The sequence below is a fragment of the Micromys minutus genome (assembly GCF_963924665.1).
Source record: "Micromys minutus genome assembly, chromosome: 18".
Lineage (NCBI taxonomy): Eukaryota > Metazoa > Chordata > Mammalia > Rodentia > Muridae > Micromys > Micromys minutus.
This window is the reverse complement of record NC_137953.1, coordinates 18,007,599-18,035,510: the sequence shown is the minus strand read 5'-3', so window position 1 is coordinate 18,035,510 and position 27,912 is coordinate 18,007,599. Positions and strand designations below refer to the sequence as shown.

Here is a 27,912-nt window from a genome sequence, read left to right as displayed (position 1 = left end):
TTCACAGCCCTCCCCTACCCTAAACTCTGCAGCTCGCAGGCTCCTTCTCCCAGTTAGGTTTTGTCTGTATAACCCTGCTATTCATGATATTCTCTCTGTGTCTCTCTGTCTCTGTGTCTGTCTGTCTTTGTCTGTCTTTCTCCTCTCTCTCCTCTCCTCTCCCCTCCCCTCTCCTCCCTTCCCCTCCTCTTCTCTCCCCCCTCCCCCTCTGCTACTGTTTCTTTGTTTCTCTGATTTTGTCTATGTTCTCTATTCCCCACTGTTCTCTGCCTTTCCACACATTGCCCTCGCCAAGTCCAGCCTGATGGCCCTGTTCAGTCAACTTCTTTTCTCTCTGCCATGGACACTTCCAGACGCCTCTGGCTGTTCTCTCTCTCTCATATCGACAATAAAAATCTTCCCTTTAACTTCAACATGGAGTGGTTAGGCTGTCAGATTATATAGAAAACTATTTTAAGAACATTACATATGAAATGATAGTTGCCCTGTGTTTCAGTTACACCCAATAGAATCTGTAGGAAATGGGACATTTTTAAAGGGATCAGAACATATTTTCACATAGACTGCCACATTTTCAGAGACAGGTTACTAAGGTGAACTGCTGCTGCTTGCTTTTAAGAGTATAGTGATTTTGCAAATCAGAAGCAATCCCCATTTAAAAGACTTTTAAGAAAGAGAGAAGGTGCTGACCGGTAAGTAAAAACGTAGGTGCATAAGACAAAGGCAAAATGTCTATATAAGGGGATTTATTTTTTAAACATAGAAGGATCTGATCAACAGGAATGCTCTGAAGAACTATAGGAAAGTAGTCACTAGGTTTAAAAGGATCATCAGGGCTAAGAAAAAGAAGAAAACAAATAAATGATATCCCCCTTTCCCAACCCCAAATAAAACAGAAAAGATATATGTATGCTTCCTCGTTCCCTTATTTTAGAAGTGTAATCATCAAGAAATCAATAAAGTCTTTCTAGTAACACACAGCATGTTTATAAAAAAACAAAAAGCAGAGTGACAATGTTTATACATTAGCACCTGCAGTGCATGCCAAAAGGCATTCTCTTTAAAGGGAAGGCCATCTTGAGTATGCTATTACAACAGCCATTTTCAAATAGCTTCTTTTGCTCATTCTTCAAAAGTGACTTGGAAAAGATTTGTTAACAACAAGAGTAAAAATACAAGAAACACACTCACGAGTGCAAACTGGGGCAGCCACATTCTCTAAAAGTCATTGTAGAGAATTCCCAGTCAGCTAAAAAAACAAACCTGCCACACCACAGAAGCACTTATGGCAATCAGCAGCTTGTTAAGGGCAATGTTTTCTCTGTTTCTCCAGGTCACACTGTTTCAGGGAGAAAGTGACATCATGATTAGCAAATAAGTCTTACAAGCTGTGCTTTCAGTAAGTCACCAAATAAATCAGTATCAAGTAATTGGGCTTTTTTTCTACCCTATTTAATTTCATTAGCTCTACCACCCCTGGCCCTATGCCCAAAAGACACTTTACTCCAGATACGGGCTCAGCCATGTTTACTGCTGCTCTATGCATAATAACCAGTGAATCAGAACAATCTAATGTCCCTTTACAGATGAAAGGATCTGAGTGGACTTAAGGCCCCACTGCCTGACACGGAACCCATGCCTGACACTCTTTGATTGGCCAAGAACCTGTTTACACAGGCCATAGACCAAGGGAAGAACCAAATCCTATTGTTTTGCCTAGGTAACAGATCTAAAATGACTCCTGGCTACATTGTGGTATACCCATAGACTAGTGTCTTACTTAGCCATCATTAGAGAAGTTTTTTCCTACATGATGTGGGAACTAATTCAGACACAACTGGACACCGCAGAGTAAGGATCTTGGAAAATGCAGACCTAAGTAAAATGTTTTCATCAAATGTTCCCTCTCAGGAATCGGGGGATTCTGCCGAACAGGAAGCACAGAGAGTATAAGAGCCAGTAGGAATGAAAGATTACAAGAAAAAAGTGCCTTCCATATACAATAGCATCGACACACATATTAATTCACAGAGGCTATGGGAATACACATTGGGCCTGCACAGTTCTAAGCCAGAAGGGGTCTGTCTTAGGGTTTCTCTTGTTACATTGTGACACCTTGGCCAAAATAACTTGAGGATGGAGGATTTTTGGTTTGATTTGTTTTGTTTTTGTTTCTTGTTTTTGTCTTACACTTCTATAGCACAGTTCATCATCAAAGGAAGTTAGGAAAGGAACTCAAACAGAGAAGAAGCCTAGAGATAGGAACCAATGCAAAGGCCATGGAGGGGTGCTTTCTGGCTTGGTCCTCCTTGTGGCTTGCTTAGGCTGGAGTTTGGTTTTTTTTTTTTTTTTTTTTTAGAACTTGGGATCACCAGCCTGGGGATGGACCATCTACAATGGGCTGGGCCCTACCTGATTAATCACTAATTAAGAAAATGCCTTACAGGCCTGTCTATGATCAGGTCTTATGAAGGCATTTGCTTAATTGATGTTCCCTCCTCTCAAGTGACTTCAGCTTATTTCAAGTTGACAAAATACTATCCAGCACAGGGCTTCAGTGCTGCAAGGGGAACTAGACACATGTCCCCAATCCTAACCCAGAAGCTACTTCCAGTTGATAATACTTGTAAAGGAAAACTAGTTTCCTTCAACTGAAACTCACTTGGAAATATAAACTATACTTGAATCTTTACTACAAGCAAGGTGACAGACAAAAAACAAACTCAATGGGATGTTTTCAAATGTTCTCTTATAATTCTTTGTTTTGAGATTTGAAATTTTTAACCTTACTTGTCTTTTGCTTATCTATTATGGTTGTCAATTTTGTGAGATTTTTAATGGTGTCTGTGTGTGTGTGTGTGTGTGTCTGTTTGTCTGTCTGTCTGTCTGCCTGCATTTCTCGTCATTTTTTTTCTTGGTTTTTGTTTTGTTTCTGTGTGTTTTGTGCTGGGTTTTGTTTGTTTGTTTGTTTAGTGGCTTTTCTGGCCTGTTTGTTTTCTAAAGAGAGAAAGAAAGCATGGAGTTGGATGAATGTGGACAATTGAGGATCTGGGAGGATTTAGGAAGAAAAATCATGATCAGAATATACTATATGAAAATATTTACAATAAAAGTATTATATATATGGAATACTATTCAGATATAATGAAAAATTAAATAGCAAAATTTGTATACAGTTTATGATGAAACTAGAAGAGATTATATTGAGTGAGGTAGCTCAGACTCAGAAAGACAAATGTCTCATGTCTGTACAATCTGAGGTTCCTAGCTACAAATCTGCAGATGGAGCATAAAATTAGAGTGACTGTAGAAACCAGGGAAGTAAAAAGAGACCAGTGAGAGTATAGGGGGTGGGAAGCAATAGAGAGGAAACCATCATGGTACAAGAGATCTGATTTGGGGGGTAAAAGATGAGGCCCTCATTAGGGAGGGGAACAGAGATATATACAGAAGGCTGGAGGAGAGTAAAATAACAGTAACATTATCTGAGAAAGTCATAAGGAATCACACAATTAACTATCATCTTAAAATATCTATAATATACACAAATTGGTATATAGAGTTTTTATTATGAATGGGATTTTCCCATTTGGGTTCTCTCTGATAGCTAGAAGCATCTAACAAAAACTTCAATCCAGGGAAGAGAAGCTTTATCGTCAGAGGTGTCCAAGAGAGCCTGCAACATTCCAGGTTATTGCTATTGCCCTTGGTTGCCAGGAGTGAAAGTTAAATTCCTATTGGTAAGGATGCCATGCACTTCAGAAATAGGGCCCAGAGACCCTTGAGCTATAACTGACTTCAAAGCCTTCTTGAGGACTCTAACAGGACAGAAAAGTACCATACACGCTTCCAAATGAGGGGATTAACCAACAGTTTTACAGGGCTTTTATATCTATGAGCCATATGATTGATCAGCACGCCATGGTAACTCTAAAGTAAAAATACTTTGCTAGTAAAGGAAGTTTGCTGTGATATTATGTTCCCTAGTAATTCCAGAAGCCACAGCTATAAAAATCTCACCAACATAACCATTCAAATGTGAGCTGAGTAGGACACAATGAACATGCCACAAGCACGGGAAGAAGTCAATGATGCCACAACACTACAGAAAACACTACAGGCAAGTGAGTGAAGCCGGAAGCTGTTGGGGTAGACTTCCCTGGGGAAGATCACACCACCTGGTTTTCCAGTGCCAAATGGTCATCCCTGAAGACATACATACAAGTAACACTGCATGAATTCAACAGGTTATATTTGGGAATATGTATGTTTATACAAATACATATATTCATGTAACACCAATTGATGAAAAAAGAAGTCATATATTTGAAAGAGAACACGGAGGGAATATGGGAGGACTGGGAGGGAGGAAAGAGAAGGGAGAAATGTTGTAATTAAAATGCAATTTTAAAAATAAACCAAGGAACAAAGAAAAGAATGCACAAGTGATACATCCACTGTGGAAAAGGTGCAGCAGCAGCAAAAAAAAAAAAAAAAAGAAAAAACAAAAACCCAAAACAAACAAACAAACAACCCACAAACAAACAAACAAACAAAACCCAATTCACTACAGTCACTAACAAGGTTAGAAATAAATTTGGAATGTTGATTTTAAATAAGGTGGCAGTGGAATGGGACAGAGTTCCATTAAAATTCCATTGTTAATGAGCAGGAAGGCAACATATGCTGATAGATGCATTAGTGGCACAAATATTGTGGAGATAACCAACTGCTCTCTGTTGGATTTCATGCCTACTATTTCAAATCTGACTAAAATCCCATGTATGGATGGAGGGCTCACAAAAGTCTAAATGGACACCGTATCAAACTGCCTTCTAAATTCATGTCTTGACCCATAAATGTTGGCTTGAGGAAAAGAAAGCAAGTTTTCTTTAGAGGTACAGTTTCTGCTAGGTCCACTATACTCCATCTAAAGACCATAAACCCACAAGTTTATACCAGCGCCAAATGGTCCCAATGGGTTCATTAAAACAAAAAAAAAGAAAGAAATGAAGTTGGGGGATGTGTAAAGTTAGAAAGTACAATGGATCTGGAAGGAGAGGTGGGGTGACTATTATTAAAGTACACTATAAGAAATTCTTAGTGTATTTTAAAATTTTTAAAAATACGTTTTGTTGTTAACAAGAGTGGCCTCGCTGTGAAGGCAAATCCAGTGTTATCCAGAAACCACAGAGAAATACACAGAGAGTTTTAATGTTGAGGAGCAGGTTCACATTCTTATTCAGGCTGGTGTGTCTCATGATCTGCTTTCTGTAATCACGAGGCTCCAGAAATCTGCTGGTGAAGTTCCAGTACAAACCAAAGGGGCCAGGTACCAGATATACAAGGCTGTGGGAGGTGGATGTTTCAGAGAGCAAGTTTTCTTTTTTTCTTTAACCTTACTTTTTATTCAAGAATTCAGCTTATTAGATGTTGGCTATGTACACTGAAGAGAGATGATCTTTATTTAGTTCATTTATCAAAAGGTAAATTTCTTTCAGAAACACATCATAGGTATAGTCAGAAATGGTGCTTCACTAGATGTTTAAGGCATTCATTATTCCAGTCAACCTGACATACAGAATTAATCATCATTATGGCACTTGAAAGAGATTTCTGTGAGCTAGGAGGGGAAGTTATTTTAGAAGGAACATTTCAAGGATACAGAAATGCCATTCAGAGGCTTCAGGTGGATATGTGCAAGAAAGGAGGCTGCCTTGGAGGTGTTGAGAGAAATCTGTAAGAAATTCTCAAGGAATTATGAAAGTATCTTTAAAACATCGTGGTTAAAGTGGATTGACCTCATTGTGAAGGTGATTACAGGAATCCAATGTTGTTCTGAGAAGCAGAATTGGTCTAGCATGAGTTTGAGCTACAGACCCTTTCAGGTCTCCTCCATGAGTTGCTGGTGCCCAGATAACAATTAATTAGGAAGAGGTAAGAAGGATAAATGCTGTATTCTGTCAGTGTTCTCCAGAGCAGGTCCTCAACCTTACTAATGATGTGACACTTTAATATAGTTCCTTGTGTTGTGGTGACCCCCACCCCTAATTTTTTTTTCTCACTACTTCATAACTGTAATTTTGCTATTGTTATCAACCCTCATATAAATATCCGTGTTTTATTAGGATCTTAGGAGACCCTGTGAAAGGGTTATTTAACCCACAAGTTAATATCCACTGCACTAGAAAAACAGAATTTATAGAATATATCTCTACGTGTGTATCAAAAGGAAATATTTTAGAATGCCTGACAGGCTGATCCAACAATGGCTGGCTGTGAATCCAATGTCTAAGAGTCCATTTATTGCTCGGTCTGTGAAACTGGATATCTCAGCTGGTCTCTAGTATGCACTGGAAGAAGTGGGCTCTAATGCCAGGGAAGGAATGTACTTGCTCGCAACGTGAGAGCAAGCAGGGAAAGAGAAAACAAGTTTCCTTCTGTGTTCTTCATACAGGTTCCCTGCAGATTAGAGCTGAATCAGTGACATCTCTTCCGACCTAAAAACTCTGGGTTAGAAGAGGATCTTCCTATTTCAAATTAAACAATAGCTTCTCATTCTTTAATTCCACACATAGTCAAGTTGACACTCAAGAATAGCCATCACCGACACCAAAAATAGCAGACATAGCAGAACGGAGCTTACGATTCAAATGGTAAAGGGCCAGGCAAAACAGATAAACACCCAGCATATTTAGCAACATATTTAAATAATTAAAAATGATCACACAAATCAAATGAAATGTGTTCCCACTGTAGCCTCTTGCTCAGCCACAGCAGAGAAAATAGAGTCAGCCAAAAGAATAGTGTCAGAAGGCTTATATAAAGCATTGGGCAGAGAGCCAAAAGAAAAGTGGAAAATACAAGCTTCATCTGGGGACTCTGATAGCAGCTATTCGCTTGCTATGATTTCACAGAGAAGCTAAAGGGGAGGAAGCAGATGGACCTTGCAGCCAGAGCCCCTTCCTTAAACAAGAGTCACTGCTGTTGTTGCCTTTTATTTTAGTTTTGAGTCGAGGTTTTATTATGTGACCCAGGTTGGTGTAGACTTCTTTATGTAGCCCCGACTGAACTCAAACTCTGGATCTTTCTGCATTTATCTTCTGAGGGCTAGGATTGTATATAAGTCCACCACCTCGACTTACTCATATGAACTTGTTCCTGCCTATCACCAGTAGCTACATTTGTTCTCATTGCTTTTGGAAGCATAATTACTTGACATTGAGAACACTAAAATCAGTCAGAGAAAGAAGATGTAAGTCCAGATACACTTTTTAAAAAAGAATTATGTTGTGTCTGTAATGTTATACTTATAAAGCCTTATGCAGAGGTTTAGAATTAATTTATTGTGATAACTGAAAAGAGACAGACTGAATATCATTATTTTTCAAATATTTTTTCTTTCTTTGCTATAGGTGCTTTCATTTGCAAAATGGTGCCATTTGTCCAGTGCACTGCCATTGTAACAGAAATACTTACTATGACCTGCATTGCTGTGGAAAGGCACCAGGGACTTGTCCATCCTTTTAAAATGAAGCGGCAATACACCAACCAAAGGGCTTTCACAATGCTAGGTATGTTTGTCATTTTGTGTCACTGTCACAAGGCATATGAGTTGAAGAAATATAAGAGCAGATTCGTCTTTGCTGGTTATTTTAGTCTGTGCTCTCTTGGACCTCCTGTCTCTGGGCCCTTTGTGTAGTGAGGCAGAGCATGTGGTGGGGAACATTGCCAGAGCAGGTTCATACCTCATGCCAAATGAGGGACAGAAGGACAGACAGCAATGATCTAGGGACAACAATGGCTGGGGACCTATGCCTTCCATCCAGACTCACTTCTCAATAAACTATTCAACTCAATTTTATCAATGGATTAATCTGCCTTTGAGGTTAAGGCCCTCCCTTCTGAAGTTCATTAGTTGACAACCAAGCCCTTAACATAAGATTCTTTAATGTACATTTCAAATTCAAAGTGTAACACTTGGTAAGACCACCAGATGTACCAACTCCATGTTAATGCCATTACAGAACAAACCATGTCTAGGCACTTTTAGGAGTAGCTTCTCATGACGTATATCAGGATTTGAAAGTACAGTCTTTCCTTTTGAATTCACCCCACTGGTTCTCTCCTTTCTGTCTCAATCCTGAACATGTGTCATTTTGAGTAGTCAGTTTAAACTGTAAGCTTGTAAGTATTTCTTTCTCCTAACCAATAATACATAAGGGGCATTGCCACAGTAACATCCATTAGACCAAGAGGCTGTTCCTCTCAGGTAGGCTTTTAACTTAAAAGGGCAAGTAGATTTTGCCAGAGAGCAAAGGATGTGCTTTTTTTTTTTTTAAAAAAAAAAAAAAAAAAAAAAAAGAAAATTGGAAAAATAAATTGCTTTCCTGAAAAATGCCATGTTTTCAGTATCTGGTACAGAAGGTCATGGGGTACATGGAAGCCAGGTAGAGTCCTAGAGATACCTGACAAAGACAAATGCATTCCTCTTCACAATTTCATTTCTGGAGACCCTAGATGTTCAGCTCACCGTAACTGTCCCCACTGAGTGTGTAGAGACAAACAGCAGCTTTAAGGAAATGTCCTAAAGCCCAGCACAGCAGAATGGGAGAGTTTGCTACTCACTGATGATGAGAACGCAGTGTGCAGATGTGCGTCATTGTTCGTCATTGCTAAAGACCCACAGGTACGAATAGCTAATGTGAGAGTGAGAGAAACTTTACTATCGTTCATGTGGCAGGAATAAATGGTTATTTTAATTACAGAGATGTATTTAGTAACAGGATGTAGAATTCTAGAAAACACTCCCGAAGTCTTTGCAACGCAAATTTTTTTATGTTTAGTTTTAAGCAGTTGAAAGTGAGCAGACAAATCGCTAGGAAAAAAATCATTAGTTACTGTGAAATGTATGTTATATCTTCTTTAAAAATAACTCAAATATCTCTGGGCTTCTAATAATTAACAACTTTCCAATATGCCACACCAATGTATAGGTGTGGAAAGAATTTAAAGTAAGGAATACATAGAGAAGGAAGAATATCAAAGAGCAAGAGAGAGGGGGAATCTCAAGGTCATAAAGGTGAAGTGGCAACATGCAGGTAAAGCTTTTCCAACTAAAATAATTCAGAGAAAGTAGCAATGCTTGAAATGCAGGTAACTCATCTCCCTGTGGGAGCTGGTGTGTACTCTTCCCTGACATCTTCTGTCGCTTTAACGCCATGGACCATTCCTGTCAGTCACAGACTCTGTGCCTTCTGCCTAGACTCCAGGCTTCTGCTGAGGGAAGCATTTAGACTTTCTCATCCTGATAATGTAACTAAGTATGTCAGTAATGTTCTTTTCACCAAAAGGTTTCTGTATCTCCAAGGTCAGGAGCCCAGTAGAGGCAGAGAGTTTCATTCAATTAGACTCGATGCCCCCCATAAATTGATATACTGGAAAAGTGATAGGGCATAAGATATGCAGCTAGAATAGAAGAAGGGGGTTTGTAATGTGGAGACAGAGACACACAGAAAGACTTAAAAGCCTTTAAAAGTGACTTGGATCATTGAATTCTATGATATTCTGTGGGTAATGTCAATTTTGGTATGCCTTTCTAGTAAGCCCCAGTCATAGTTTGAGTCTCAGTTACTATAAAGCTATGAAGCTATAAGTAATATCCTCTTTTCCAAATGATACAAAACCAATAAAGAAAGGACAAATAAAAATTTAACCTCTTCTTATCCTGTTAAGTTTCATAGACTGAAATGTTCTTTATTAATTAATCTATTTTTCTTTGCCAATGGCACATAATTAAAGTAATTTCCCTCAACAGACTCACAAAGGACAAGGAACTTGTAAAGTGTGCTGTTTTATATTTGTGTTTGTTTTGTTAATACCCAAATTCTAAGTAAGTAAGATGGTGTCATATAATAGTGCCCAAGAGAAATTTATTTTGAGGTTTCTGAGTAAGATGATGACAAGACACTGTAGCTTCTCTTTCCAAATAACAAACTTTGCAAGAAAAAAGAAAAGAGACATGCCCCACTCACATACTAGCTTTAAAAATGTGCCATGGAATAAACTTAACCAGAGAAGTGAAAGACATCCAGAATGAAGGCAAGCAGGTCCAACCACTCTGGGAATCAGTCTGGTGGTTCCTCAGAAAATTGGACATGGTACTACCTGAGAACCCAGCTATACTATGCCTTGGATACCGAAAAGATGCTCTAATATATAACAAGGACATATGCTCCACTGTGTTCATAGCAGCCTTAGTTATAATAGCCAGAAGCTGGAAAGAACCCAGATGTCCTTCAACAGAGGAATGGACACAGAAAATGTGGTATTAAAAACAATGACTTCATGAAATTCTTAGGCAAATGAATAGAATTAGAAAGTATCATCCTGAGTGAGGTAACCCAATTTCACACACACACACACACACACACACACACACACACACACACACTCACACACACACACACACACACACACACACACTCACACACACACACACACACACACACACACACACACACAAAACCCAAAACCAACTACGGTATGAACTCACTGATAAGTGGATATTAGTCCAAAAGCTCGGAATACCTAAGATACAATTCATAAACCACATGAAGCTCAAGAAGAAGGAAGACCAAACAGCAGATGCTTCATTCCTTCTTAGAAGAAGGATCAAAAATATTCTCAGGAGGAAATACAAAGACAAAGTTTGGAGCAGAGACTGCAGGAAAGGCCATCCAAAGACTGCACCAGCTGGGGATCCATCCCATATACAGCCACCAAACCTAGACAATATTGCTGATGCCAAGAAGTGCATGCTGACAGGAGCCTGATACAGCTGTCTCCCGAGAGGCTGTTAGAGCATGACAAATACAGAGGCAGATGCTCACAGGCAACCATAGAACTGAGAACAGGGTCCTTAGTGGAGGAGTTAGAGAAAGGATTGAAGGAGTTGAAGGGGTTTGCAACACCATAAGAACAACAATACCAGCCAACCAGAGCTCCCAAGAACTAAACCACTATCCAAAGAATACACATGGACAGACCCATGGCTCCAGCTGCACATGTAGCAGAGGATGGCCTTGTTGGGCATCAATGGGAGGAGAAGCCCTTGGTCCTGCCAATGCTCATTGCCCAATGTAAGGGAATGTCTGGGTGGGGAGGCAGGAGGAGGTAGGTGGGTGTGTCAACACCTCATAAATGCAAGGGGAGTGGATGGGATAGGGGATATGGAGGGGAAACTGAGAAAGAGGATAACATTTGAAAATAAATAAAATATATCTAATAAATAATTAAGTTATAATATTTGTATGAAAATGAATGTCAGATTTAATGATTATGTTAAAATACCTGCTTTTTCTTTTATAGCTACATTTCCAGTGTCTCCTCTCCTCCCTCTGCCCTCCCTCTCTGTGTGTGTGTTTCTGTATCTGCCTCTGTCTCATATCCAATTTTCTAGTGTTTAGTTTTTACATATGAGACAAAGAATACATTACTGCTCTGGGGTGTGAAAGTGCAGACTCTAAGGAAATCAGTCTGGGACTTTTTTAAGGAAACAATGCCATGTGTCCCTGCTTTGCTATTAAACTGTATTCTATATACCTGAAGGACTCCAACTCAGCATTGTTAATAAAAGCAGAAGGGGTCTTGCTATTGGGTTGTGGTATGCTAATATTGGGTGTGGGAAGGGACCAGCAGGAGCAGGAATAGAATATGGGGGGAACAACTGGGGACTGGAACTGATGTACAATGACAACTAGGTCTAAATGATGTAAGGGTCATAATGAAACCCATTTTCTTATATGTTAACTTTAAGATTAATGTAAAGTACATGTTTTGGATGCTACATAGGTTGCTCTTCTGTTAAAAGAACATAGTGCGTTTTGAGAGGACCTGATTTCTGTTTCCAGTTCTATATCAGATGGCTAATAAGTGATTGTAACTTTAGTACCAAGAAATCCGATGTTTTCTTCTGTCCTCCAGAGCTATCTGCACACACAGAGTTATGTTCACTCACACACACACACACACACACACACACACACACACACACACACACAAAATACATAGATACAAATAATAAAAAATAAATCTTTAAAAATGATCCATGTGTATTAGAGAATAAATGAAAGAAGGTGGTCTGTAAAATATCTAAAAGTGTTTTCATTTCAGCACTGTAGAGATGACTCAGTGGTTAAGCGCACTGGGTATTCTTTTAGAGGACTGGGGGTTTGAATCCCAGCATCTACATGGTGACTCATAACTGACATTAGTGCCAGTCCCAGGAGATCTAGCCCTTTTTCTTGGACTCCCTGGACATCGGGTATGTACATGGCATACATTCATACATACAGGCAAAATATGAATACACATACATAAATTTAAGAAATCATTAATTCATCTAACAAACATGGATCAACTCCTAGTAAGGGCTGAGAATTTTTCTTAGATTCTCATTTGGAGAAACAAAACTGTAAGTGGATTGTCCTTGCCCTCCATCCATGATAATGGAGGTTAAGGAGACATGAACAGTGTCATAACATCATAGGCCCAGAACCACTAACAAAGTAGTTCATTAGGAAATGACAGCAACCATCAAGTCATCTAGGGAAGGTGACTTCTGGGTTATCTCGGAAACAGATGAACAGCTGATAACAGATGGTCCCATCCACGGTATAAATACAGTATGGATCAGGCCATTCTGGGATGCAGGAAGGGATGTGAACCATATACATCCTTCCCCAGTAGGGTCTAGGTGGGAAGACAGACACTGGAGAAAACAGAGTATGAAGACCTGGTCAGACTGTACAATGCAATCTGGATGCTTACCTTCTAGACAATGCAGTCATGGAAAAGAAGTTTTAACACTTGAAAAATGTCGGGGCTGGAGAGATTGCTCAGTGGGTAAGGTTGTCTGATCTGCAGGCACGAGGACCTGAGCTTGGATACCCAACAGTGACATAAAAAGACAGGCATACAGTGTGCCTGCAATGCCACATGCAATAAGGTAGAAAATGCTAGATTGGGAGACCTGATGTTCTGCTCTTGCATGTTCACACACACGGGAAAGCACACACATACACACAGAGGCACATGCCCTCCTGCCCCCCCATTTTTATAAAGACCAAAGATAATTGCTGTATTCTGTGACAGAGATGATGGGGATACCGGAGACCAGGAATCGTGATGATTACAGACATAAATATGCTATGCTACATTTTATAACTGTCATGTGTTTTGCAGGTGTGGTGTGGTTGGTGGCTGTCATCATAGGATCGCCCATGTGGCATGTGCAGCGACTTGAGGTAGACTTGGGCTTGAAATATTTTCTCACGCCTCCTCCATTTCATTTTTCTTCCTTTGCAAATTTTGAAGCAAATTTATATGACCTCGACCACTTTGCCGCAATCAAAAAAAAAAAAAAAAAAAAAAAAAAGGTCTGAGAAATTCTCTACCCTGTTGTTTAAGTCTAATTTCTAAAAATGTAATTTCCAAAGACCTTCTCCATTTTCTAAGCTCAATGTGTTCTTTCTAGAATATCCTAGTCTTGTTTGGTATGACAGTTCAATGACTGTTTTGACTTTCTTTTAGGTCACTTAAAACTGTAAGAGATCGTCTCTTTGCTAGCTTATTTTCCTATTGTCCTAGCCAGACTGAAATATAGCCAGTTAGAAACATGTCCAGTTCTTGGGTTCTTCACTCCTTCATCTATTCCCACATCTTTTGTGAGGCTCTCTTTACATGAATAAGGATTTATAGTGAAAAAAACAGGAAAGGACTGGGGTTCTGGACAGCTTAGCCTATCTACTGGGGTGTATGTTAGCTTGGTTTGTAATGTAACACAGGCATTTGTCTTCAAAGAGAATACAATCCATCATACATCCTGGAATGTAATGTAATGTAATGTGATATATATATATATGTATGTATATATATGTATGTTTCCATGTACTTATTTTAAATCCAAAACTCAAGTCAAGCTCTCTTTTTGACCACACAAAATTCAGACCCAAAAAACAGACTGCTGTGATGTCCAGTCAGAGAAAGTGACTTTAACGGAAGTGGCCTGTGGGGGACTTGATATAGAATGATGCTCTCAAAAACAGTAAAACAATTAGAATTTAGAAGTAATCAATTAGAAGGCTAGGTTACCAGACAGGAATATCGACTCATAAGAAACCAGTTGTACAGGCCACAGACAGGAGTGCTTCTCTCAGACTGAGCCTCAGTGACTCACACTTATAATCTCGGCACTGAGGATACTCTAACAGGAGGATCGCTTTGAGTTTAAGGTCATCTTGGCTGCATAGTGAGTTCTGGGACAATCCTAATTATACTGTAAGACCCTGTCTCTAGAAACAAACAAAAATGTAACTACACAGATGTGCACATGCATGTACACACACACACAGACAGACACACAAGCTAAGAAGAAATAAGAGTAATGTTAACCACCAGCCTGGTTTTCGGTGAGTCAGATGATGAAGCAGTTCTATGCTGAGCACTAGAGGGACAGTACAGCAATGAAGCACCCTCCCCCATCATTGTCCCAGACAGAAGGTTCATATGACCAAGACTGTGCCTCCTGAACACCATGAAAGCCTTTACACTGCAGGGGAAATAGGCATTAGCCAAACTAACCATCCAGTCATTAAAGACACAAACAGGACCATCTCAAAGGACTGATGAGGTGACTCAGTGCCCAGAGCCACTGCAGTGAGTAATTGGAAGGCCACTTCTGAACACTGCACACACAAAACAGCACAGTGTGACGTACAAAAGCACAAGAACTGTTCTAACTAGCACAGGTACAGGGCAGCTTCTATTTTGAGGCGTAAACATCTGGCAAAACATCTGGGCTATCGCCATGCAGTATTGGTATGATGGTAGGCACGGTAAGGTTTAAGTGTGACCTGTGCACAAATAGACCCATGCTTTTAAATGATCTACGCCCCGATGATGGTGCCGACTGAGGAGGCTGTGGCACCTTTCCGAGATGAAGGGAGTCTAGGCCAGTCTTAGAGATGATGCCCCCCCCCTCCACAGCTGTCTCTCTGCTTCCTGCCTTTGATCAGTATAATCAGCCACCATGAGTTCCTGCCCCCACATCCCTGACCTGCTGCCTGACAGCCTTACCTTCTCCATCATGAAATCATGAGCCCCTATTATTCCTCCCCCCAAAATGGTTCCTGTCCGGTATTTATTTGTCACAGAGAGAAAAGTAGCGCATGCAAGGTACCAGTGTAACAGAATTGAGACACTAGAGATCCATGTCTCTAATCATTGGATTGCAGCAAGGATCCTGCACCCTGCAACAGAGAGAAAAGTTTTATCAAGTGACTCTGCGATACCCTGCAGGTTGAAAGGAAGGACAGTGGTATCCTACCCTGTCCACCGTTCAGAATTGACCCAAAATGTACTTGAGATTGAACACTGGGTGGTAAAATCACAGACAACTCATAGGAAAATGAAGAAGCAGAGACTTGAATGAATTTGAATTTATCAGTAATATCTTGTTCTAAGGATATGTCAGGGAAATGACAAGCCAGGGGAAAAGTTATCACACGTTACCAGAATCTTGCAGATCAAAGTCCATGTGCAGGAAAATAAACCTTGGGGATCAAAAGGTGTTTATTGACACTGATGTAACACTTTGTAAGTTTTTTCATTAAAATGGCAAAAACATCTCAGTCTGATAATGCTTTTTAATAGAGGGACAGTGTAAGCTAATTTGAAATATATGCCAACATCTTCATTATATTTTAACACGGAGAACCTAGACCAAATTGAAACCTTGCACAAGGTTCTGAACAAAGATATTTGTCTTAAAATAACGGGAACAACTGAAATGTAATTTATAACGCAAAGTGTTCCTTTGTACCTTGTTAAGTGGGGCTAGACAAATGTGGATCATTCCAGAGCACACCACATCTTTTAACTGGGGTTTCAAATGAAACCTGAGGTGAAAATCATTGAAGAAAGTGGCCAGAGGGTGAGGGCACTTGTCCCATCGTTAGAGTCCTTGTTCAGCAAGTGACCCTCTAATACTAAAATCACAAGAATGAATAAAAGTTGACCTCTCTCTGTGTGTGGGTGCGTGTGTGTGTGTGTGTGTGTGTGTGCACACGCGCACGCACACACATGTATGATACCGACATGTAGAGTGAGCTGGCCTCTGAGATCAGAAAGTGGCTCTACTCTGTGGCTACCTTTGAAAATGTCATCTGAGAACTTAGTAATGAAATATATACGAAACTTCCAGCAGGCCCTGCAACTCCTGTAGTCATATAGATCATTAAATCCTTGTGACTTCTGTCAATCACAAGAACAGGGTCCGCTCTGCTACAAGATGCCCAGGGCAGTGCCTCAGTCACATAAAACCATAGTAAGGATCAAATGAAAACTTGATGATAACTCTGGCAGCACATGTACTGTAGCTGGAATAATTTAAAATCTTTTCTTTCCCCTGGCTTGAAACATTCGTGGGTTCCTGGGTTTGTTACCTCCTCCCCACACTCAGACACCTCTCTCAGAGAGCAAGACCCAGGGGAGAGAGGACTGAGCAGATGTCTTGGTGCTGACATGGGTGTGGTCCAAGACTGATTCTTTCCTTCTGAGATTCCCAAGAACATCTTTGAGGTTCTGAATGTGTCTCCATCCTCTACCTGTTCGTTATTCATCTCAAAAGCCACTGTGGTTGATTCCTTCTGCTGGTGGTTTCCACACACCAGCAGAACGTTTTATAAATGAAAAAAAAAAATTGGTTTTCAATCCTGGACTGCATTTTCTGCCCACATAAATCAAACAGATTTATCATTTTATTAAATTTTTATTACACATTTGCCAGGTATAAATCATTTAATTTGTACAAAATGCGTCTGCCTGATCTAATAGGCAAAGCCTTGCCCGTTGCTAAACACCAGTCAGATCCAATTTGCTTCTTGTCAGGAAAAAGTCAGACTTTGGTTTTGGAATAGGTATTTTAATGTGTATCTCAGAACCATGTTCATTCTGAAGCCCTATTAGAGAGAATGGGATTGAGAGTGGGAGTCAGAGCCTGTTCCTAGATGATGGGCAGCGTCAAAACCATTCTCCATGATGCTCTCTTACTCTGGCTTCCCTGGGCTTTCTCAGCAGTCCACAGGGATGTAAATGAGAGAATTCAACTAAAATTGTCCTTAATTTCCCCCTTAGTGAATAAGAATATGAATTCACTACACCTTTGACCTCATCAAAACACCGTGGCTCCCGAACTCTGGACTGACTTGAATACAAATGTATTCAGGACAGGGAAACAGCAGCAGACATGCTCAGTGGATTTATGATGCCTGGGCAGGGACATGTGTCATTCAAATTGTCCTCAGCAGCAAGGCTTAGCTTGGCTGAGGGATATGTCCGGCTGAGTTAGAGTCACTGGTGGTATAAGCAGAAATATAGAAAGAGCTCAAACCCAGCCTCCATTGTAAGCAGTGGAAGACTGCAGAAATGTTTGCTTAGAAATAACAAAATCAGCGTCAAGTGCAAGAACTCCTTGGGAGTGCATTTGGCTTGCATGTGTGCAAAGCCCCTATGGCCATAAAAAATGACAAAGAGAATGTAAACTGGTTGCCGTGAATCTGTCTTAACATGTGTTTGGGAATAATTTGTTTGTCTCTGCCACCTTATGAACCCATGTAGAGACTCATCATTTAGGATGTGTCTGTTCATGGCCACCATGGTCACTAACCCTAGAAGGTGTCTCTGCATGGCCACTATGGTCACTGGTCTTTGTGGGCTCTATCCTCATTGAGTCAGAAATAATTTTATTTTCACATCTGTTTTCATTAAGCTTATTGGTTCACTAACTTCTTTAATATCATCCCTAATTGTATTCATGAACAAAACCAACTCAAACCATCTTAAATTTTGACTTGATGCGGAAGACTGGTGATCAAATTTGCTGGGACGAAAGGCAGAAATCTATCATTTGGAACTCCACAGTGACTGAGATTCGATACATTCTCTCCTCTTCATTCCTGTCCCAGAGTTCAGACTTGGCATATATTTTAAATGCTTACTTTGCTTCCTAAAGGAGCCATTAGCGTTTGGTGCTACCTATCATCTTGTGAACAGTGAACGTAGAACTTGGAAGAAGAGTTCACTGGAAGACTTAGAAAAGTGATTTATTGAACAAATACAATTAAAATATCTGTATTTGGCAATAGGATAAATCCAGCATCTCATTCACTTCCGAATTTCAATGCTATCAGGTGTCTTTCCGTTGTGAAGACAATCTGAGGATTCTGACATGAAATGATGCTAGAAACACAGCTGGGTTGCTCTTACTCTAAAGCAGACTGCCAATGGCATTTCATGAGAAATTAAGAAAGCAAATGCTTCAGCCGAGTGAATAGTAAACTCTCTAGCATGTGATGTTCAATATTGCCCCATGTATATACCCCCTTAGCAAACTGAACACTTGCAACCAGTAGAAATAAAAGTTGAGAAAGGTTAAAAAAATGAACATAGCAAACACAGCCCTGCATTCCACTTAAAATCAAAAAGTACAAAATCCTAGTTGTCCAGGGAAAAACCTATGAATTTCAGCAAGATAACTATAGAAAATGAGTCAGATTTGAAAATTCAGCAGCAGATACCATCTGGGAGATTGTAAAAGATGCCCCAATGGAATGACTTGGGGATACATCTGTGTTTTGAATGCTAATTCCTGGGGTTTGTAACTGAATTGTTCTTACTGTAAAGATTAAGTATGACTTCCTATATGAAAAAGAACACATCTGCTGCTTGGAAGAGTGGAGCAGCCCCACGCACCAGAAAATCTACACCACCTTCATCCTCGTCACCCTCTTCCTGCTGCCTCTTTTGCTGCTGTCTGTCCTCTACGGGAAAATTGGTTATGAGCTTTGGATCAAGAAAAGAGTGGGGGATGGCTCAGTGCTCCGAACAATTCATGGAAAAGAAATGTTCAAAATAGCCAGGTTTGTTGATTGAAGTATTCACCAGTGTTTAAAATATGTTTTATTAATTGTCCTGGAAGGGGCAGTTGCTTGGGTAATTCAGCCTTTACCATCAGTTATAATTCAATTTCCAAGCAAGGGCTCATTTGAAATCATGATATACATACACAGGGGTGGTGTCAGGACCCCTGTTATCCTCGCTCACTGCCAGAAACATCAATAGAATGTGGAAAGCCGTGCTTCAGAGGATCCTGGGAGAACTCACATGGCACACGATCACATCAGCCCCTAGTCCCTCCTACTTGAGAATAATGTTGAAATACTGAGACGGCCTGAAAAGTCTTTGAAACCCTTAAATGCTACTTATGCTAAGTGGGTATTATTGATGCTTTGTATTTGAACTCAAAGGCAGTGCTATCTCATTTTATTTATTAGCATCAATTTCAAGAACACGTTACTGCTGCATTTGTAGTTACCATGACATAATTTATGTCGAGTGACAGGACAGCTCAAACAGACAAGCAGTACCTTGCCTAGATTAGGGAGTTGATGGTAGTTGATTAATTCTTCAAGTGTGCAGTGACCTCTAGTGCCCAGTTTGTATAAAGAAAACTTCCCTCTAAATAAACAATGAAGGCTTGGGACAGGGGCGAACACTTCCCTGGAGAAAAATGACAAACTACAAGACTGCACATTTGAAACTGAAAGCACCAAGCAAATATGTATCTGTATGGCTGTAAATCGAGTTTTTAAGGCATGAGGAATGTGAATTATTACTCTATTAAGAAGTTTTAGTTCTATACTTGAAGTTCACTGTATTTTATAAGTACCAATGTTTAGCTGTCAGAGATATGGACTGCTTTTAAACACATGCTAAGCTAATGAAATCCATGTCCCTGCAGAGACACCCCTGACTTTAAACCCAGGGGATATCATTTATTCATTAACCATCCCACTGTGAATTAAACTTCTCTCTTTCCCGGTTTCTATCTCTGTCCCCTGGCTTATTGGGAAAACGAAAGACATACTGTATGTCTGTACGTTAGTAGAGTTACAGACCCATGCTGAACACATGGCAGGGATGTGAAAGGTATGAAAATTGAAAAGATGGGGGAACGCTGATAATCTCCCCATAGCCTCAAGAACTCAACTAGTGAGTGCAAGCACGTGGCTAATTGGCGTAGGCTCAGGTAGTAATGCATTTGCTGTCAACCTGACATGTCTGCTGACACAAAGTTAACCAATGCTGTGTTTGTTTGTGGGTCTAGGAAGAAGAAGAGGGCTGTGATCATGATGGTGACAGTGGTGGTTCTCTTTGCTGTGTGCTGGGCACCTTTCCACATCGTTCACATGATGACTGAATACAGTAAGAGTCAGTCAGTCAGTCAGTCTGTCTGTCTGTCTCTGTCTTTCTCTCTGTTTCTCTGTCTCTGTCTCCCCCTCACCCCCTTCTCTCGTGACTAGTTTTTTTTTTTTTCCACACAAGAACATACATGAATTGACTGAGTTCTCACTGTTGCTGTCCACTTGGATAGTCAAATGTCAAATATTGATCATCGCATTTGTACCAGGTCATCATGTAGTAGGTGACCGTGCATGACTAGGACTAAGTTATTAACGATTACAAAAGATGAAGAAAAACTACAAGTTTCTCAGATCTTCTCCCTCCTTTCCTTAAGCTGTTATCATGGAGAGAGACCTCGAGAGTCTTCTCTGTGTGTAACCTTGCCTTGCACTGTGAATTTAGTGTATCTAGGATGCAAGTCAAGTGCCTAAAAGCTGTTACCGTTTATGTGTTCTTGGGACTCAACATGATTGTGTTTTTGGAGTCCAGGAGAGCATTTGAAAGGTTACTGAGCTTTGAGGGTATATGAAGCTTGGTGTCTTAGTTAGGGTTTTTTTTTGCAAGAAAGAGACACCGTGATCATGGCAACTCTAACAAAAGCATGTGTTTAATTGGGGCTAGCTTACAGTTACAGAGGTTTATCCCACTATCATCATGGTGGGAAGCATGGCAGCTTTCGGTCAGATATGATGCTGGAGGAACCAAGAGTTTTACATCTTAACCTTCTAGCTTAACTGGAGCATATATCAGGCCTCAATACCCACCTTCTCAATGACACACTTCCTCCAACAAGGCCACACCTACTCCAACAAGGCCATTAAAAACACCACTTCCTATGGAACAAGTAGTCAAATGCATGTGCCTATGGTGGCGATACCTATTCAAATCACTACACTTGGTATCATTGAGTTGAAGTGTTTTGAGTTCTAAAATACCAGGCACCAGACAATGCATGGATGAATGAGTACATATTACAGAGGTACTTTTATCCAGATGCCAGATCCCTTTGAGTCATTAGCCACGTGTACAACTGAAAATCCTTATAAATACATATTTCTTGATGAAGTCCGCAAGCATTCTAAAGCGTTACTTTATTTCAGGTAATTTCGAAAGGGAATATGATGAAGCCACAATCAAGATGATTTTTGCTATAGTGCAAATAATCGGATTTTTCAACTCCATCTGTAATCCCATTGTTTATGCACTTATGAATGAAAACTTCAAAAAGAACTTTGTGTCTGCAGTTTGCTATTGCGTAGTAAAAGAAACCCCCTCTCCAGGCCGGAGGCATGGAAGTTCAGGGGTTATGGTGATGCACAGGAGAGCAAAGTTAGCTGCTGCTGGAGAGGATGCTGGAGAGATCAAAGAAGAAGCAGTTGAGGGCAGCAACATCGACATCAAGTGGTGTGAACAGCCAGAAAAGAAGAAGAAGAAGAAGAAGAAATCTCAAGTGGCATCTTGTCCTCCTTAGTTCTGAGATTCTGAGAACTCTGCTGTAGATGTGAACACTGACTGTAACGGTGTCTTCAGAATGAGTACCTGTTGTACTGCAATCTAGAGAAAGTCATCTTGAGACAAAGTCAGAGAGCTTTCATGCTAACAATGTTGACAAGCACTTGGAAGGCAGGAGATTCAAGAGATTAAGGTCATCCTCAGCTGCATGATAAGTTTGAGGACAACCTGGGCTACAAGAGACGCTGTCTCAAGAAGCCATAATAATTAAACAACCATACTTACTAATGACAATGACAATATTTTCTATTGAAAATGTATATAAACAGCAATTTTGAAAAATTATTGGCTCAACCTTGTGATTAATAGGTGGAGTTTAAAAAATTTTTTTAAATGTCTTTTATGCATATGGGTGGTTTGCCTGTGTGTGTATCTTTTTACCACATACATGCCTGGGTTCCCACAAGGGGAAGGAGAAGGCACCTGGTCCCTTAGAATTAGAGTTATAGATGGTTGTGAGCTATTACATGGATCCTGGTAATTAAACACAGGTCCTCGCTAAGAGCAGCCATCTCTCATGCTCTCTCCTGAGTTTTCAATATCTTATATAAAACTCAGTGGTTTTAGATAGTAATTTTCTTCTATGTGGTCAGTGTAATATGATCTTCTACGTATTCCTAAATTGAATGAAAGCATTAACAGTGCATTTTCTTCCTAGAATATTAATTTAGTAGTTGAGTGTCATGTGTGACTGTCAAAGTTATGCCTCATTCTTTTGCAAAGAAAGCATGTACCCTAGTCAGTCGGTCCAAGAAAATGGAGAAGCAGTCAAACATGAGTGAAGCTCAGAAGTTACATCAACTTCTGTGTTGACTGCCCTCTTAAAAAATCTTTGTTTCTGTGAAAAATGACATAGATGCCTGCTCTACTTCATGAAGTCACCATGAAACCAAATGAGACACATGTAGAAAACCATTTGTCATCTACAGCAGTCTTGCATTCTGAAACGTTGTCTTGCTCTTTTCTCCAGCCTCTCCTCTCCCTGCTCTGAGTTTATTTGTGGCCCAACTTTTTTCTCATACACATATCTGGTTTCTCTACTAGAAAGAATAGTTTGAGGGACCTCATGTGTTGACAGGGTCATTCATGTATACACACACACACACACACACACACACACACACACACACACCGGTTGACATGTTAATATATAATATATATAGTTAAAATATAAATATTTGAGATAAACTCTACTGGTATGAAAGATCTTTTCTAATATGAATGTAATATGTTGATGAGAGCATCACTAAACTCTACCTGTGAAATTTTGCTCTTCCATGTCTGACCCAAGAGATGAGGTGAAGATACTCAATAGATTTATATACCCAGTTTTCTTCCCTGAAACCTCTTTTGTTTTCTATCTCTGTCACAGACTCAGAGGCTACCATCAGAACACATGGTCCTTTCCCCTCCAGCATCTAATACTTTCAAAGCCTCGTCATAGCCTTGTAGCCTAAATGTTTCTTCTGCTTTCAGTTTCTGGCCTAGATTCTTCTCAGCTGATAAAAAAAAAAAAGTCAAGAACACCCAGACTGCTTTGTGGTTTAAGCATTAAGACCTGGGAACCAAAAAGTTCAGATTACTAGCTCCTGAGAGCAGACTGTCTGTATGTACATGAAGCACACATGGAGACGATGAAGATGAAGTCATGTGTGGTATTAGGGGACGGTAAATGCCAGTATGACAGAGAAATCAACAAGTCAAAGAGAAGGAGGCTGGTTTATGTGTTTGGGAATGGGTCGTTTAGGTCGTATTGTGAACTGTGCATTGTCGTGTCCAGCTATGCTGTTGGAAAGCAGTGCTTTGTTAAACACCAAGCATTAAAATAAATCTGAGTCACTCACGTTGGTTACCTTCATTTGTTGGCCATATCTATATGACTTCCTCTATTTCACATGTTAGTAGAAATCATGTAGGTCTGCTAGTAAAGCCTCTCCATTATTGAACATTAAAAAATTCTCAAGTAGTTCAGACCTAAGCTTAAAATATTTAGATACTGGAAAATGGTGAATATTTAAAATTCTGGCTATCTTATGAAAATGTCTGATGCCAAGGCCTTTGGTCTACGAAGGTCAGTGTGGGGGAATGCCAAGGCACTGAGGTGGAGAGGGTGGTTAGGAGCAAGTACACCTTCTCTCGAAGACAAGTGGAAGAGAAAGGGGGATGGGGGAAAGAGGGGGAAGGGGATAACATTTCAAATGCAAATACAGAGATTATCTAATAAAAAGAGAAAAGAAAGGAAACTGATGCTGAAGAACATCAAATGCTTCTTCAGATGTCCACCGACTAGATATCTGAATTTCTTCCCTCAATAACAACCTACTTAACTGTCAGTTCATCTAATGATTGGATTAATAAAGATGTTTAATTTGGGAAGATCGTCATAAAATTAGCCCATTAATGTCATTTTATCAAAACGGTAGAGAATCAATAGATTCTGTGCACACTCCAGACCTAGAAACACTCCTTTACATTTTGCTAATATGGAAAATGTTTCTTAACTTCCCTGTTCAATTTAAACATCGATTCAAATACATGAATTCTTTTGACCTGGAAGCATAATTTTCAAAAAGAAAATAGACACTTCATTGAATGCTGATTTAAAAGGTGAAGCATAAAAGTTCTTTTGGCTATAACACAGGGGACTGAGCAAAAATAAATGCTTGCCCTGAAATTGCCGACTGGGTCGTGAAAAAAAAAGAGGAAAAAATGTTCAGATGAAATGGGCAAGTGAATAACCTGGGACTTCAGAGAACTGGCTGCTTTCAAATGGGGGAGTGTTGGAGGTAATGAAGACTGGGAGTCATGGGTAAGGGAGAAAATAACAGCAGTTGATCAGAAACCAGGAGGCAAAAAGGGCCTGAGACAAACAGGGTTGTTCTTGAAGCACTAAGCATCCTTAGTCGGAAGGTGATTTCTGGGATATTAAGTTTCTGTGCCCTGAAACTTCTGAGCTTTGGGATGTTTCTGCCTTCTGCTATTTACTTACCATCCTGGCTTTCATCTTTTGTGGAAGGTTCCTGTTTTCCAGTGGCCAAATCCACATAATACAGACTTGTAGTCCTCTAGTTCACAGAACCGACACCCATGCCCGTGACTGAGGTCTTCTCACTCTCCCTTCTCTCGCCCCAGCCACTACCACCCACACTCCCTTCATCTGCTTCTCACTCCCTTTATTTCACAGGGGGAAGGAATTCTGCAGACTTGTTTAAAGAGACAGCCTTACGAGTGATGCGATTTGAATTTATTTCTGTTCATGTCCCCTTCTAACAGCACAGAGGACACAGGGAAAGCATTGCTCCAAATCTGGCAGGGCATAGATTATGAGACATCTATACAGTACCTGTTTATTCCCAGCATCAGCATTTCTGACACAAATGTATAGTTGCTTGTATTTCTGATGCTTCCTCCAGGTGTTTCCTGTACAGTGTCAGCTTTAGAACTTTTGGTAGGCATGCAGCCAAAATAGCCGATTCCCTTTTGGATCTTCTCATGGTTTTTAGCTCTTTATTCCTCTTACTTAAGCTCTCTTTCTGAGTGTTGTCAGTTTCTCTCTGGAACCAGACAGGGATATGGTACCTGTGCCATCTCTCAGTCTGCTTCTCATAAGAGCTTTTTCTCTGCAGACACTGTTTGTCCTTGTTTTTCAGAATTTTCTACCCATTATCCCAAAAACGAACTTGATGCATGAAGCAATACCAAGTGAGCTGACAGTCTTGGCTGAGCAGTTTCATAGCAAATTAGTCAGAGTTTGGACTCCGCTTGGTGCTGCTGCAATTTTAGATACACTGGATTGAAAGTCCCACAGTGTCCTTGCTCTGTGTCACTGGCTGCCTTTGTTGTCCCTGGACATCTTTTGTAAAAAAGAATCAGAGCCTTCAGTCTTTGAGCTGCCTGTGTGAGGTCCTGAGATGGATGTGAGTCCTGTGGTCTTATGGTTGTATGTCAACCTCTCAGTATGCTTGTGCTGTGGGCTGTGCTTTTCCCCTCTTTAAAGAAATGGAAAAGTTGGGAGTAAAGGGACAGCAGCTGATCCATGACCTACTCCCAATGTGCAATATGATTCCACTGATAGATTTTCCCATGGGGAGCCAAACTCTTAGAAAGCATGCTATTCTGCATATTTCAAAATGGTGGGTTTTCTTTTCTTTATCCTGGCTCTTTATTGTGAAACACTGCGGGACTTCTTGGAGGTAAAACTCATATTTTGTTTCTCCATTAGCCACTACAGAAATGAGTCATTTCCCGTTCAATTTAGTGGCATAAGAACATTTAGCTTGTGCACAATTAATAAAATGTTCACAAGAGCCACCATGCTCAAAGGGTGAGAAATGCATAAAAGTAAAGCTTACCAAGAATAACATTCAAGTTTGGTCTCTGCAATGTGATGTCTAAACAAGCCAAGTAGGTGGTGACTCAGAATCAGCATAAGTTCACAGTGAACACTGATGTATTCTCTTCACTGAGGTGAATATGTGATATGTGAACGGTTTTTTTTTGTTTGTTTTTTAAGTGAATTAGCCTTTCTGGATTTGTTTCTTCTTTAATAACATCATGCAACATTGTTGCTGGAAGGGTTTATATCACAATGTTTATTAAAACCTATTTGTGTGGTGCTTGCAAATTATGCCTGTCTTAGTAAGGGTTTCCATTGCTGTGAAGAGACACCCGATCAAGGCAACTGTTAAAAAAGGACAGGATTTAATTAGGGCTGGCCTACAGGTTCTGAGGTTCAGTCTATTATCATCATGGCAGGAAGCATGGCAGCATCCAGGCATGCATGGTGCTGGAGGAGCTGGGAATTCTACATCCTTACCCAAAGGTATCCAGAAGCAGACTCTCTTACAGACAACTAGGAGGAGGGTCTTAAAGCCCACCCCAAAGTGAAACACTTCCTCCAACAAGGCCACACCTCCTAATAGTACCATTCTCTGTGAGCCTAGCATGTGTTAACCACCACAATACTTACATCTGAATTATTAGAGCAGGTTTGGTGCTGGGTTACTTTGATTTTCTATGTATCCCAGTGACATTAAATCATGATCGCAGGTGAGGGAATTCTGAACTCTCTAAAGCATGAACGAGTGATGAGTGGGGATTCCCATTCTAATGGGAAAGGCAATTTCTTGTGTGTTGAAAATGGTTTTCTTTTCTCATTTGCTGATTTTTATGCTAGAGAAAGGGTACACATGTGGATAATTAGGGAACTCGGTTCATTCCTTTTACCATATGGGAACCAGGGACCACACTCAGGACTTCAGGCTCCACGGCAAGTGCCTTAGCTGTTTTGCAATCTCACCAGCCTGCAGCAGCGAAACAAATGAAATTGACTGCCTCATTTACCTAACTAGATAAATGCTTTCTTTCAGGTCACAAATGCATCGGATAGTGCAAAGATTCTAAGTTATTATTAGAACGAACAGACAAGGTAATTTTTTTCAATTGGTAGAAAGGCATGCTTTATCAGAAACATTATTTGAAATAATCTGGAATTGATAACAATGACATTTGAATAAAAACAGCAAGTGGGTGTAGGAGTGGGTTGAATAAGCTCAGTCAGCAAGCCACCAAGAACAGCAATGATGGACTATGCTGTTACTGTCACAGTGGGAAACACTGACATAAAACTCAGGACCCTGGCATTGTCTTCTGTCTTTTTAACAGAGCATGACACTATATCTGCCTACAGGAGAAAAATCATTTTATGAGTTAGTATAACTACTAGGAAGAAAAAGAATGCTGACATAGCCTCACCTCATACAACATACCAGTATAAACTACAGCCTTATTTACACGATTCGGTGCTACTACCAACCACACCATCCTGGCTGGAGACACCCTTAGCCTTGAAGACCTTGGGTCCTTTGGCTGGTGACTGACACATGTTACCTCCCAAGTTTGTGTTTTGTATTCTCTTTCTATTGAAAATTCAAAGCCACATTCCTTGATCAAAGCATCTGCTCATTAGGACCATATTTCTCCCAGGGGAGAGACAGACCATGATAGGTCTGGCATGGAGACCTAGAAGGTTATTTGACTTTCCTCCGAGCCATCACCTCCAAGCTTCCCCAGGAGTTGAGCTTTATTCTGTCTTTA

The 27,912-nt window shown here is 40.2% G+C and overlaps 1 protein-coding gene across 1 annotated transcript in view; it reads left to right on the top strand.

The window, feature by feature from the left end:
- The window catches only part of LOC308432417 (pyroglutamylated RF-amide peptide receptor-like), a gene marked incomplete at both ends in the record, with an annotated part of 67,889 nt that extends 46,114 nt beyond the window's left edge, over window positions 1–21,775 (top strand). The window contains 5 exons of the mRNA XM_080932147.1: window positions 7,416–7,574; window positions 13,246–13,307; window positions 18,745–18,980; window positions 20,228–20,325; window positions 21,405–21,775. Of these exons, the coding sequence (XP_080788273.1) occupies window positions 7,416–7,574; window positions 13,246–13,307; window positions 18,745–18,980; window positions 20,228–20,325; window positions 21,405–21,775 (926 nt within the window). The remainder of the gene's footprint in view (window positions 1–7,415; window positions 7,575–13,245; window positions 13,308–18,744; window positions 18,981–20,227; window positions 20,326–21,404) is intronic.
- Between the last annotated feature and the right edge of the window lie 6,137 nt (window positions 21,776–27,912).